General features: G+C 38.8%; 1 protein-coding gene across 18 annotated transcripts in view; it reads left to right on the top strand.

Annotated features, from left to right (window-relative positions):
- Nucleotides 1-14,715, top strand: part of dlg1 (discs large 1) — a 347,088-nt gene that overhangs the window by 304,179 nt on the left and 28,194 nt on the right. For 17 of the 18 annotated variants that reach the window (XM_069054713.1, XM_069054712.1, XM_069054715.1 and 14 more), the window contains 5 exons: nt 3,313-3,351; nt 8,316-8,591; nt 10,084-10,305; nt 12,684-12,831; nt 14,201-14,306. In XM_069054713.1, the coding sequence (XP_068910814.1) occupies nt 3,313-3,351; nt 8,316-8,591; nt 10,084-10,305; nt 12,684-12,831; nt 14,201-14,306 (791 nt within the window). Of the gene's footprint in view, nt 1-3,312; nt 3,352-4,987; nt 5,187-8,315; nt 8,592-10,083; nt 10,306-12,683; nt 12,832-14,200; nt 14,307-14,715 lie in introns of those variants that run through there. The other variant, XM_069054723.1, reaches the window with a different exon arrangement.

The raw sequence follows: 14,715 nt of genomic DNA, 5'->3' as shown, positions 1-14,715 counted from the left end.
AAATTCGAAACTAATGGTGGCAGCAGTCTTTGTTAAAAGTATCGCAACACACAAAGTTGAGGTAAGAGTATTGTTTTAAAAAAATGAAAATTGTTGGATTCAACTCGGGGAGACACATTTCTTTTGAAACAACCGAGAATTATATGCTTCAGAGATTCTGTGACGGTAAACAAGAGGAGTATCTGATTGTTATAATTTACGGTTCAAGAAACCGGAGTTCAACTCAATTCAAGAGAATGGTCCTGAGAAATATGTAACATTTACGCGAAGAAGTGTTACAGTTTCGACAGTGGAAATTTCAGCATCAGGAAAATTATTATCTTTTCAACAGTAAGTGGATTCTTTTAAATGAGAGACATGTTAACAGCGAAGCCAATGGTGAATGTGTTTAATTAGAAGCAAGAATACAGAGTGAAAGATTCATGGGGAGCAGAACCGGAAGAGGGCGATATGCAGCGATGGTTCGAAGACTCGCCAACCGCCCACTTAAATATCCGAGCTTTGTAAAAATTATCTGCTTCATGATGTTTCCCCCCATCAGTCAGTCATTTCCCACCGGAAAACTAGCGAATACCGAAACGAAATGCACCACAAATTTGTTGTTTTTCCAGTTCGAGCACGTATCCTAGTGGCGTTCCACTAGACCCGTCTAGAAAATAAACGATCGGGTTGATATTTAAATAAAGGACCAGGTATATAATGCAGGTGTACCACCAACAAAAAGGGCCCCAGTTTCCCTTAACCGGTATTTTATGTGGGTCGTCGATCCACCGCAAAAGCTGGAAAACTTTATGCGCGGTGCGTTACTCGATTCCTAAGCACGTATCTCACGCAACCCTCCAGGGAAATCGCCTAAACTGCACATATATTTTAATTTAAAACGAATTACGTCTTTTCACATAACGTCCTCGAGTATCGGCTGTTGAACTTGCCCGTTTTGAATGCCATTCTTACTGGCACGTTATTGTTTTTGTCTATCTAAACGAGAACTGTATCGATTTAAGGAACGTGGAAAATTTAAATCCTCCACCCGGAGGAGCGAACGAAGGCATCGCCTCCATTTTTTGTAAAGTGATCGGGTTTCCTTTAATTTCCACTAAATTATTCAAAACTGTGTTCATTTAAATTTATCCTCAAAGTTGGCGTTGAAGAGTCGATTGTGAACGCATCACTCGTCAGTAAACAACGCAAAAAGCGAGGTTAGATTTAAACAGCTGATCCGTGATCTGTAATCCGTGGTGCGTTCACAATCGACTCTTCAACGCCAACTACATTTAAATGAACACCCGACACTTGTTAGCTCATAGAGGACTTGTCATTAGAGTGGATAATAATGAGGAATAATGTGTTGAAATTAGTATTGATCGTTGTGAGTGGATTTGGTCCTTAAATTTATTTATACTATTCTGCACATTTTGATTACATTTGCATTTACATCAATCCTCTTTCGTGAAATTGCGTTTATTTTCCGGATCTCTTTTGCAAAAACTAACTTAATGATATTGCCCTTTCCACGCATAACATTTTCTCCTTAGTGCATTAGATCCTGATTCGAGCAGGTGTTGGCTGATGGATTGGAGGCGAATCGAGTGAATTCTTCGGAAGCCTTCTTGTCCGTATCTCGTAAATAACGAGAACCAGGTTCCCTTATCCATATATTCTTTTAACGTTTTTAGATTTTTCCACCCATTCTGGCTGCGCTGAACGTGACGATTTGCATCTCGCCCATTTATGAGAAAGTTTGCATTCATTTTGTGTTAGTGCACGTATGAAATTTTGATGCATCGCTTAGGTCACGGGTTGCATTTTAAACGTACGTTAGTCCAAAGTCATTTTAAATGTAGGGAATGTAATAGGAAAATTGTTTGCTCGTTCTCTTTATTTTATTCATCCAAAAAGATTTTACACTTGGACGAGTTTTCCAACTTTTAAATATCGGATTCACCCCAACGGAGAATGGATTAGCGACTTAGCTTTCTGCCTGAACGATCCGCCAGACCTTTTTTTGTTTGTTATTAATCATTTTCGCCTAAATGAAATTGATGAATCCGCACAAGATGTTGAACTGCATGGTCCGATGCCGGACCGCGTAATTGCTTTTCTCCGGCTGACACTCCGAACACTCGTCGTCCATCTCATATTTAATTAAGCTTTGTGTCCTGTCAGAGAGTGATAGTTGACAAAAGTTGGACGGTTCCAATCTCGCCATTTTCGGATTTAATTAGTCCACCCGTATTTATCCGGGTCGTTGTTGTCCGATTCGGTATGAATTCGTCGCTTTTCCAGTCGGTCGCCTTGACGAAAATTGACCGCAACAGTAGCTCGAATGGCGACCATCCTCTTCTGTTTACCATGCAAATAGAATTTTCCGTGTCTGGGCCGTGGCTGAGAAGGGCTAATCTCCCGTAATTGAATTCCCGCCGCTCTTCAGCCAGACGTGTCAGATTTTCTAACGTTTTGTTGGCAAAGGACCAACTGTTACCGATACTCTTGCATTCCGAACTTCCTCCAAACGACCACTTGCGTCGTTGTTAAATCCTCGTTGCATCGCGCTCCAGAGATTAATGGCCGACTTGGCAGATTTGAATTTTAGGTGGAATGCATTACTTATGCATTGCTCGTTTACTACTACACAAATGGAACGGTGGTTGCCTGATGAATTTCGAATATGCACTACCCAAAAACCATCTACTTTCCCGACCAGTTGGGACTGTGTGTCATTCGATTATTAGGTGCTGCAGGTGCTGGATTTTCTCATGGGCTATGAGTCATATCTGCGCTACAAACCGACCGGAAAACATGCATGCATATTTGCATGTAAAGTAGTCGACGTTTTCAGTTTTCATTGGTTTATCGCTTCGCCTTCGCGCAGATATTTCCAAGGTCACAGCCCATGAGAGAATCCAACACCTTACGAACATACTTTTAGTTTTATCAAGAGCTACGAAACAGACTAATTTGTTGATGGAACTAACAGTGAAAATTTAAACTATACACAAAACGTGTCTGGTCTACAAACAATGATACCAAGACCAAAATTTTAATAATAGTGTTTAAAAATTTTAAAAGAACTCCTTGTTTACGTAATCAGAAGCACAAAGTGCACCACACCCTCCTCGAGAGGGTAATATGCAATCAATTTACGTCGTTCCTAATTTACATGCAAATATCTGCCGTCAAATTACGTTTGATCCGAGTTGATGCGTGGAACATTTTCCAATATGACGTGCAGAATGATTAAATTTTGCTTTTTTTGACGTCCCCACTGAACATTCAAATGTCTAATGGTATTTTTTCTTGTTGTTGTTTCAGGCACACTCTCCCTTGTTAGGTTCCGGCGACAACAAACCCGTAAGTGAAATAAATAGTCTTTTCAGTATCCCCGGTGCCACCCCCGCCCATCCACTAGCATTTCCCGCCTTTCCTATGTCGGATTTTCTTACCGGCGGCGGCGTCCGGTTTTCATGAGTGCTTTTCGTGAGAGCGGCGCTGCTGCCAGGACCATCCACTTTGAGATGTCCACGTATTATTTGATGATGATAACCGAAATAGTAGGGGGAAAAATTATTATTGGTGTTTTCGTAATATCGCGTTTACCGACTAGTCGCAAGCTAAAATAGTTTGTTGACGTTAAGAACGAAGGTAAATTTTAATAAATGGCCGGGATTACGAGAGCAGTCGGGATATTTGCAGTTCTAGAGAAATTTATGATTAATTTGGTGTAGGATGGGGCTCTCGTCGCTCAGATATAAAATGTGTAACGAGCATTTTATTAAAAGGCGCTCACTGAAGCAGACATCAGAAATGTAATTCCAAGTGCAGCCGTATCTAACACGAGTCCTCGTCTTAATCTTATTAAAAAGTGATCTTGTTTGTAACTAGTGTGCGACATTAATGATTTGCTTGTTTGAGGCGAAACGTTGCATTTAACAACATAATCGGATTAGCGTTATTGTCCCGGATTCACCATTCAGACCGAAACTTTAACAGAATATAATGTGATAATGTCTAGACGTGTGAATGAGATAATTCCTCGACTGCACTTAATTTATAATTTTATCCAACACCTCATACATAATATGTAGGTCATTTTAAGCAAATAAAGTGGCATATAAGTCACTAGTGAGCTAAAAGTCACATGAGTCACTAGTGATTAAAAAAAGTTTGCTATCGGTAATCGGAATCAAAGCTTGAACTGATTCTCGCATCGTCGATCAAATTAATTTGTCAAATGTCACAATTGTCATCCTTTTTCAACGATATTTTTAGCTGTTGGATAAAGTTATGTATGGCACACGTGTGTTAGCGGCTATAAGTCACTTGAAAAAACTAAACCACTCGTTTTCAACTCGTGGTTTACCAGTTTTTTCGCGTGACTTATGTGCCTGTTAACACACTAGTGCCATCAATAAAAATAAAACTGAGTTTTTGTAAGCAATAAGGAAGGTGCTTGTCGTGGTAATTTCCTTAAAAGATATTGGTTCTTGTCTATTACATAAAAACAATCTTACTTGAACTCATTAGTTTAATTACTTTTCTCCACTTAATTAGTTTAAAAGTTCTAAGATGCATAACTGTTGATCAGCTTTCTTCGAGTTTAGGAGTACAAGATTTCTGGCTATTCTCATATTAATTTATTCATTGCTCAGGCGGATAATAGCAACATGATGTTTCTGACGCAAAGGCACATACATTTAAACGGTGAGCTTGAAATTCGTTTTGCGTTAGATTGGCCCGAACAGAGGAGCGCTGGCGAATATATTGGCAAGTTTTCACGGAAATGAAACTGCATTATGCCGTTGCCAGAGGCAAAGCAAATTTCGTATGTTACGTAATACGAATAAACAATAATATCAGCATGTGTCGAGGAGAGTTGTAACTGTAAAGTTCGCGAATATAGCGGGATTTAAAATTATGTGCCGTGCTTCTTATATACCGAGCGATTTTTAGTTTCCTTTCATTGCGGATCGCGCGCGTTCACACACACTGTCGTCCACTTTTTTCCTGTCGGTGGAAAAACTGTGATCTGTAGAGTTCCTTGTAACGTTTGCACGTGACACCCGTGTTATACATGTGGCAGTTGTAATAATAATAACGTTCGACTGGATTTTCTACGGGTTCAGTTCGTAGGATAAATGGGCTGCGGAGTGAAACGGGACGTTGGTAAAGCTTCCTCTAAATCAACGGTACGTTCTTGATTCTTTTAAGGGCTTATTTAATTATTTCCATCCTCGTGACCTCGCATTGTATCATATTTCTCCACGAACGCTAGATCGAGTCGTTCTATTTCTGTTGGTCTCACAGCTCGTCTGGTTCACATCAGGCGGTTTTTCAGACTTGGAAATTCACTGCAAAGTTTGGTTTACGCCGGTTCGAACTACCGACGAGCTTTTATGTAATTTGCATGAGCTGCGAAACAGTTTTTAGTCTTTTAATCGCGTGGTTCGGTCCAAAATTTTTCGTCCTGCTCCTTCCCGTTGGACGATATTTTTACTCGGATGACTTCACGGTTATTTATATTTTCGATTCGCCTGCTGATTTCTGAAGGTACGATTTGTTTGCCCGATCTTTCACTCTGTTTGTTTCTGCCAGCGAGCAGATGTTTCTTTGATTGGTTCACGAAAATCAATTTCATTTATTCATCCTGCACGGTTCTGCAGCAGGCGTTCCTCTCTCGGTAAACATGTGAAAAGTCACGTGGATTAAAATCTGTCAAGAGCCAAGAAAAAAAATCGCGAAGGAAACGTTTTTGACCGCAGTCATTGGGTGAACGGTACCGTGTGAAATTAATTTTTGTGGTTTTTCCGAATTAATTTGTCTAAACTGTCCTTGTCAAATAAGCAACTGTTACGTGTACCGTATATAAATAGAATTAATTAAATATATTGCTCTCGAAATTAATTTTAACTCAAAATGTGTTTTAACAGCGTTATATAGCTCATTGCTAACACTAATTAATTTCGGTGAACGCGGAATGTTGATGCAGCGATAAACAAAATAACAGTGCAGTAACTTACTTAACGGCATAAGTGCATGGATTTTCGTGAATAATGCGCAAAGTTAGAAGTTTACGAAGTATAGCGAACATGGTCCAATCGATAAATAAGGAATTTGAATTCTGATTGTGACACTAAATTTTAAGGGTTTGTTTTTTATTTTTTTTTAAATGATCCACTTTTGTACCAAATCTGAAAATAAAGCAACAAATCTTCGGAACTGTGGAAACTTGCAATATTAGCACACTTACTCAAACATGAAGAAAATATTTAACACAACTGAAGAATAGTTTATTAGAAGTTATTGAATATTTAAGTTTATGAACAACGGATGACATAAGTTATATCGCGCGATCAAATGAAATCCTGGGCTGAATAGGCGTTGGAAAAATTAAAGCGTTTAGAACAGTGTAAAGTTTGAATTTCCCGCCGTTTGACAAAATAGCTATTTGTGTATTAAGAGCGCAAAGTGATACATTGTCGAAATCGACAATGTACATTTGCGCTCGTAACACACACAAGATTTTTTCTAGAATCGCAACTATGACTACTACATATTATTTTATTTGGACCAAATCAATGTAATATGTACCTTCTTAAAATCAGAAACTAATTATTCACAATAGTGACATTAAAAGTACAATAATTACGGTTTTTGAAAAGTAATCCATGCTCTGGAAGTGTGCATTCTGGTTCTTTTGCTGCACTTACAATTTCGGGAGGTGTGCACGAAAACGCTTCCTCAACAGTTTCCCTTCCTTCTACAGGCTTTTGAGCAATGTTTTTTGTAAAAACACAAAGAACACCGACACAACTGACACAACAATTCTTTCTGTTTATTCGTTGTCACTAGTTACAATAATCACTGGACATCTGATTTTAACAAAAAATTCGAAGAGCGAGCGTTTTGTACATTTTTTCGCGCGTGAGCGACAAAGTGACAGTCCTCGGAAAACGTCAACTTTGCGTTGTCAAATGCAAGCGCAAAAACCTACTTTCTATATCGATTGTAGAAAAATGACATTTGTTTATGTTTAATCCGGACATAATTGAACATGTTTGTTTTCAGCAAAGGATGCCCTTAGATATTTGCTTCGAGAATAGAAATCGTTAAGTTATTCTATTTTTAATGTAAAACATTGCAAAGAAAGAAAAAAGAAAGATTTTCTGGCTCAAAATTTTAGGTTAGCTGTCAACATGCTCCAATTAATCTACGCTTTAAAAAAGCACAACAATTGACGGTTTCCAACGCCTTCCCAGCCCAGGATTTCATTTGAATGCGCGATAGTAGGAAACGATATTTGGAACTCATTATAAAATAATCAGATTGCCTATCAGAAATTTTGACACTTTCGGTAACAAATGGATTATTGGATTTTCCGGGCCCTTCTAGGTATGTACCTAGGATTACTAAATACCCCCCAAAAAAAAAGTTGTATGAAGCGAAACATTTATTTTGAGCATAGACAACAAATTAAAAACCGATGATGAACCACAGCCCTTGAAAAAACTGCAGAAGTGACTGAAACTTCAAAATCGACTGTGTGGAGGGTTATCAAATCTGTTTAAATACCCATTTTTGAATCTCCAATGATTTAAGTAATTTATGACGACCGATAGCAATGGACTGACTGTTCCAACCCTCATAAAAGTATTAGTACGTTATAAAAACCTGCATAAATCGTTCCAAATATCGTATCCTACTACCCCATCGAAGTAACTGGTTCACTAAATAGCAGTTAATGCTTTAGATTTAAACTAAGTAAAACTTTTTTTTAAACCACACTGTAGTGTTGAAGGTGCAAAGTTGATTTGAAGAGTCATTCTGTAGGGATCGTATAAAACAACGCTTTTTAGCGAGAGACGCCACTTTTGCCGCCATTATTAGTGAAATATCGTTTGAAGTGTCAGTCTTGAAATTTCAGCACATAATCCGTTTTGAAAATGCCCATTTCTATGCAAATTTTTCCAGCCAGAACGATAAATATTTAAATTAAACACGTCTGGCCAAATGGTCTTTGCAAAAGAAATAACAAGATTTTTCATATTTAAATTTATTCGTAAGTGAATTACCTGAATTATTAAGACGTCAGCGAGCTTTTCTTGTCCGATAAAGCTGCGGTTCGGTTTTAAAATTTTCACTTACCGAATCGATCCCGCTCGTAAAATATTCACCGCATGCACACACATAAACTTTGATATTTACTTAATTCAGATTGATGTGAATCCGTCCCATAAAGAATTTATCCTGTACAGTCCTGGCGTCATTGTCTCCGTAGTTTTAATAATGTTTATGGAGTTTTTTCGTGCTTGTTTAAGGTAAACGGCGACGATGAGTGGGAGTACGAGGAGATTATTTTGGAACGTGGTGGCGCCGGTCTGGGCTTCAGCATCGCCGGAGGCACGGATAATCCCCACATTGGCGACGATACGGCCATCTATATCACTAAACTCATACCTGGAGGAGCGGCGTCGACGGACGGCCGGCTCAGAGTCAACGACTCGATATTGTCGGTCAACGATGTCCCTGTTGTCGATGTCCCCCACGCCGCCGCCGTCGATGCCCTGAAGAAAGCCGGGAACACAGTGAAATTAGTGAGTTCAACGCAAATCTATGCAAATGCACACGTTGAAGTGTCTAGGTCGAGGTTTGATGTTTTATACGCTACCACCTGTAAATAATGATGTGGCGCATTGATAATAATGTATAGAAAATTCAAAAAAAAACGAGAACGGTCTGAATGCTTTCGTTTGAAATCGTCGTTAGCAGTATTCGGAATTCAGGAGAGTAAGATATTCAACGCGATACAGTATGTAAGGGTTGCGTCGTATATTTCGAGACAGCTTGGAGCTTTCCTGTTGTTGACAAAAGGCGGATGCGCCGGGTCATGTCGTGCACGCTACACCTATGACACTTGGACAAATTTATAGAAGCAAAGAATAACGTCCGCATTTTGGTGCATCGCATGCACTTTGCTTCCAGTTTAGTAAAAACCGTCGAGGCGAAAACCCCTGTCCGGTCTGTTGTTGCGGGTTAGATTATAATTTTTTTGTTATCGCCCAGACATGCCAGTGTTTTATCTACCTGAAATCTCCAGGAGCATGTTAGATGGCGGGGTGAACGGCCCCGGGCCTGTTTTCAGAGGCGTCGCCATCTTGGGAAAATTCAAGACGACGGAAAATCAACGTTTGGATTATTTCCCAGTAATTATTGATGCCGTTTAAATTCATAAAGTATTCGTCGACGAGTTGATTGTTGATTGTAACGTAAAATTCTTGGTGGGAAGATTGAGTTTATTTAATCGCGTCTGTTTTCTGACAGATAAACTCGACCTATTTCCCTTCGGGGGATTTCACGCTCATCAAAATCAATGTTGTTTCCGGTCCTCCGATTGATTGATCAACGAGGAAGAAAATTGTTCCGGAAATATTGACACGGCTTCTCTGGTAATAAATATAGGCGGTGTGAATGAAACTCGTGATGATGGCATTTTTCTCAATCGATATGGCAAAAATGACATCCAATTTGTACCATTGGATGGTTTTAAGTTTTCCAATTTTTGTTGACTCGCAAAAGCAATTAGACTTAAATTGCAGTAAATGCAGTTATTGCAAACTCGAAAGTTGACTTCGAAGCGGCAAATAACAGTTTTCGAATAGAAATTGGGAAGTTTTCGCAGTCGAGATTAACTGGATTTAAAGTAATATGGTCGTGTGTATATTTGAGCGGTGCTATTAAAAAAGAACTCGTAGATAGTTCTATTAAATTTATGTCGTCAGTTGGCAGTAGATCTAGAACGTGTAAGAGATGAAGAAAATTCAATATGTTTGTGACAACAATGGATGGCATCCAGCATATGCAGATCTTCGTTTTAGATTTAATTACGAATAATGGGAGCCCGAAGAAAGCCCTTCTCTCGGTTTGAATTTTGTTAAAATAAGGTCCGGAAGGAAGAAGCATTAACCGTGAAGCGTCCTGGGTAGCTTTCGTCCTAATACTTCGACCTGGACTCAATTTGCCACACAAATTAATTCCTCTTATTCCACTCAAGCTGGTCGACTCGACTAATTTATAATTTGTTGGCAGTGCGTAAGACGACGGCGACAGCCTCGCAATATGAGACTGATGGAGATCGAACTGGTAAAAGGCAACAAAGGTCTCGGCTTCAGCATCGCCGGTGGCATCGGCAATCAGCACATCCCCGGTGATAACGGTATTTATGTCACTAAAGTGATGGAGGGCGGCGCTGCTCAAGTGGATGGTCGTCTCCTCGTCGGCGATAAACTCGTCGCAGTCAGGGATGCTGTCGTAAGTATGCCTCTTATCCGGACGTTTCGTCAAGTGAACGTTGCAAAATGTCAATTGACAGAGACGCTCCGCACCGATTCCGCTTTGTAAAGCAACAAGTTCTGCGAATAACGATGCATTCTTGTATCAAACAGCGAGACTGCCAAAAATGCAGGATGTTATGCGGATATTAAAAAAACGGTTAACCGCGGCGCGAATTTTCGTCCACCTCGATTAAATTAAATTTGGAAATTTTCCCCAACAGTAAAACCGGGCTCGCTTCATGTTTTTTTAGGGTATTCTTCAGCTGCTTATTAAAGTTTTAAGTAACATACTTCTCATTTTCTCCATTTAAATTTCACGGTTCTCTTTTGTCTTCTTCGTAATATTTTATGATACGAAGATGCCGTCAGACCGGGCTCCATTACTCTACGTTTACAATTTCCACGTTCTTTTGACTACGGAGCTTTTCGTTATTCAGGAAAAATACAAGGCGACAAACGTGTCTCCGCCGAGGTGGTTAACGCTAAACGAGCTTCCGTTCGGTGCACGTTGCCGCAGTAGACATGATTTTCATTTCTTAAAAGATAATATTCTCATAGTTCAGATATTTTCTTTATAGAAAAACGTTCGTCAAATAGAGCCTTCATATCTCCCTCTTATCGATTACCACTAGAGCACGGAATGGGAATATCACAATTCTTTCTTCTTTCATTTTCTTTCTACTGTTTTTCCACCGCTCTTCCTAAATAATAAACCTTGATATCCCCCAGTAATATTTCTCCCTGCAATAATTCATCATCGATCTTTTTCTCGTCTCTAAGCCCGAAGAGACCACAAAACTGTCGTCTACTCGCTGCAATCTCGCAAATTAGTTTCAATGTTATAATCTCATGTATCCCATCGTATTCTTATCAAAATGTGAGTTGTTTGGAATTTTGCTCGATTATTAACCATCGTGGAATATTTATCAGAAATGTACTTATTTATGTCAGTCCGTGCAAATACTGTGGGTGTTTGTTTGATCACGTGATATTTGATAACGTCTGTCATGTGGAGCTAACAAATCGACAATAAAATTGTCGTTGAAGAGTCGATTGTCTTAAAAAACACTGTTTTTTCAAACTGCAAATTAAAAACAAACAACGCAAAAAGTGAGGTTAGATTTAAATAGCGGATGACCACTCGTCTTAAAATAGACTGATTTTTCAAATTGCATATTAAAAACACACAAAAAGTGAGGTTAGATTTAAACAGCTGATCAGAGTGTTGTAAATTTCCAATCGACTTCGACGCCAAAGTTTAAAAAACACCCGTTATACAATGTACATAATGTATTATAAAATTTTCAGCCCCCTTGTAGGTACTTAACTGAAACGCTGCACTTACTGAAACTAAAGTGTTATTTGGTCTTCTGAAAGCCAAACACATTTATTTCAGTTTTTATTCTAAGCAAGTTCAGTTTCGTAATCTACGATGCATGCAATGGTTCTGTGAAAATTTCAACAACTACATATTGCCCTTCGCTGCGATGGCAGCTTGCTCTGTTAAAAATGCAGGAGGAGACGTTTTGAAAAACAACGCTCGTGTACTACTTGAAATATTAGCATGTGCAGCTGAAGAAAATTCATCCGATTTTCAAGCAGGCGAGAAATATTACAAAATTCACAACGACATGCATCTGATCAATTTCTGTAGTGGAACGATCGCGTGAGAAATCTGAATATTTTATAATCGACGAAAGTTGGTGGTCAAAACGAGACCGAAACCAATTTGTGGTTCGCTAATCGAAACTTGTAAAGTTCACATCAATTATTTATGAAATATTCTTTGGATGCGACGACGTGTCGGGCGGCTCGGTGTCCTCCGGGGCGGATTCACCTTCCACTGTTCCATTTCAGACGTCGAGTGAAAAAGCTACGCTCCTTTAAAATATAACCATCTCGTGAAAGTTGCATAGTTCAACTTCCTCATCCGTTCTTCTTCCGTCGCATCTGGCGGAGCACTCCCGGATTTTATAATTTAATGATCCACCTGCTCGAAGAGGACGCGCACACAACTCACAAGTGATTACTTTTTTGCGCGTTCATTACGGTGCGGCTCTGTCAAAGCAACATGCAACACTTCAGATTAAGTTGTGTGTTGGATTATGCAACAAGGAAACTGAAGTTAGTTAGTGTCCGGTGGAAATCGTGGCGAATAAACGTTTCTTGTTCGGTTGTCGCCACCACACGTACTAAATTTGCTTTTAGATACTAATAAGAGCATTCACGTTGCAAACTGCGGAATATGCAGTGCCATGAATGTGTCGTGTTCGCTTTGAATCGTACGATTCTAGATCGCCAACACAAATTTGACGAATAATCGGGTCCGTCAATTATGAGTGGTTTGTTTTGCAGAAAGGCGAAGTCAACCTGGAGAACGTCACACACGAGGACGCCGTCACCACGCTCAAAACTACACAGGACAGGGTCGTGCTCGTCGTCGCCAAACCAGAGAGTGCCTTTAATGCTCCCGCATCTGATACTTCCTACTCGCCGCAATTGTGTAAGTTGAAGAGCATTAACTGTACTTGACGGGACGGTAATTTGAATGTCAGACGTCACGGTTAACCTCAGAAGTAAACACTGTTATCCATTCATAATTTTATTAAACAGAGAGGAGGGGTTAGTCAGAAGTTATGAGGCGATTATTCCCGAGTATTAACAATGGGCGCGTTTGAATGCGGGTAAAGGCCATCATCTGGTGTGACGGTCATAATAACAATAAATATGTATCTGAAGAAGAATGGATTCTTCTTTGCGCGGCACTCACCAGAAGATACTAAAAATGTGTCTAATTACCTGAAGCGAGAGATAAACCTGATGTATTGTTGGTTGCCTACGCGACAGAAACTGTCAGCCGTAAGGAAGTGGTAGGCATTTTACTAAAGGAACGAATTCGACAATATGTGTTATGAAACGAGTGTAACATGCTAATTTTTCTATTTCGGCTTCATTCATTTGATTAAAAAAATATAAAACAATTATCTAGTTACTTTTATTTTAATCGAATTGAGTTGGTATTGATGAAGCAATGTCATTTCCTCATTTCATCGAAAATTAAATTTCAAATTGTCTTCCAAATTTTGTTACAATAATAATCTATCCCCTTAATAGTTTATTTTCATCCAAAACATAGATTCAGATTTAAATGACATTACTGCCATTTACTATTCAATAATCACCAGAAACGATGCTATACAATTGAAGTTTGTGCAAATAACTGTTTCAGTGTTACAAAATGCTTATTGTGACACCGAACTAGAAAAAGAATATTGGTCAATTATGGTTATAAATCAAACAGGAGAGAATATCCCATTAAGCAATTTAAATTGTGCTTTGCAATAAATGTGAATATGTCAAAAATTCTAAATATATAATAAACAGAAACACGAAATCGATAACGAGAATTGTCAGATATTTATTTGCTGACGCAATGAAATAAGAGGGATTCCTTTCGCATTGTGTAACGGGGACGTTAAAAGACAGTCCGATCCAATTAAACTTTATTAAAAAAGAATGTTATTGTTCGTATCAATACACAAAACAAAAGGCGGTGTAAATGTTAAGAATCTCGGAGGAAAATTATTCGTTCTACTACCGCTTCAGACAAAAGGTTTAATGACTGAAAATTAAAATGTTATTTCAAATTAAAATTTAATTACGGACAATTATTGTATACCTTAATTTTTTAATAGCATTAACGATTAGGCTTTTCTGTATTTAACCGTAAACTGTTTATTCGCAAGTTGAGTGTGTTGACGATTCAGGTATTAATTTACGGTAATCAACTATTATGCGCATCAAACTCGTATTTTGTGATAATATTGATGGTCATTTGTCGATTATATTAATGTTGTGTTGCTTTCTTTTAGCTACGAAGGCAGCAAATGCGTACTCCGAGTCGATTCACTCATCAAATCTCGCTCTTCACCATCCACCCTCAACACCAAGGGCTGTCAGCCAAGAGGATGTATCTCGGTAAGTTCAAACCCACAGTAATCCCCAGGTTTCCAGTATTTATACCTTCCCTGTGAAGTTGGTAAATTAATTATTTAGAAGGCCGGTTTCAGGATCTCACTTCAATATTTTGAGGTGAATTAGTTAGTGAATTTGCCGATTAAAAGCCGAAATGTTTTTATTAATAGGCGTTTTGGCGGCTGTAATGAATTTTGTCCAGATGCACTACAGTTAATGGAAAAAATTGCAACATAAATTATTTTGTTTCCGCGGTTTAACCAATTGTCAATATAACAAAAGAATTTAATCATTTGTCCCAGTTAATTATGATCATTTCATAACACAACGGATTTAGTTAGTTTTAGTGCCAACGGAATTGAATTCGTTTTTATTGTGAACCTCGACAGTGAAATCCATTGATTTGTTGGAA

The sequence above is a fragment of the Tenebrio molitor genome, chromosome 7, assembly GCF_963966145.1.
Source record: "Tenebrio molitor chromosome 7, icTenMoli1.1, whole genome shotgun sequence".
In the NCBI taxonomy this organism is placed as follows: Eukaryota; Metazoa; Arthropoda; class Insecta; order Coleoptera; family Tenebrionidae; genus Tenebrio; species Tenebrio molitor.
Note: the sequence above shows the minus strand (reverse complement) of the source record. Positions and strands in the feature narration are given on the sequence as shown.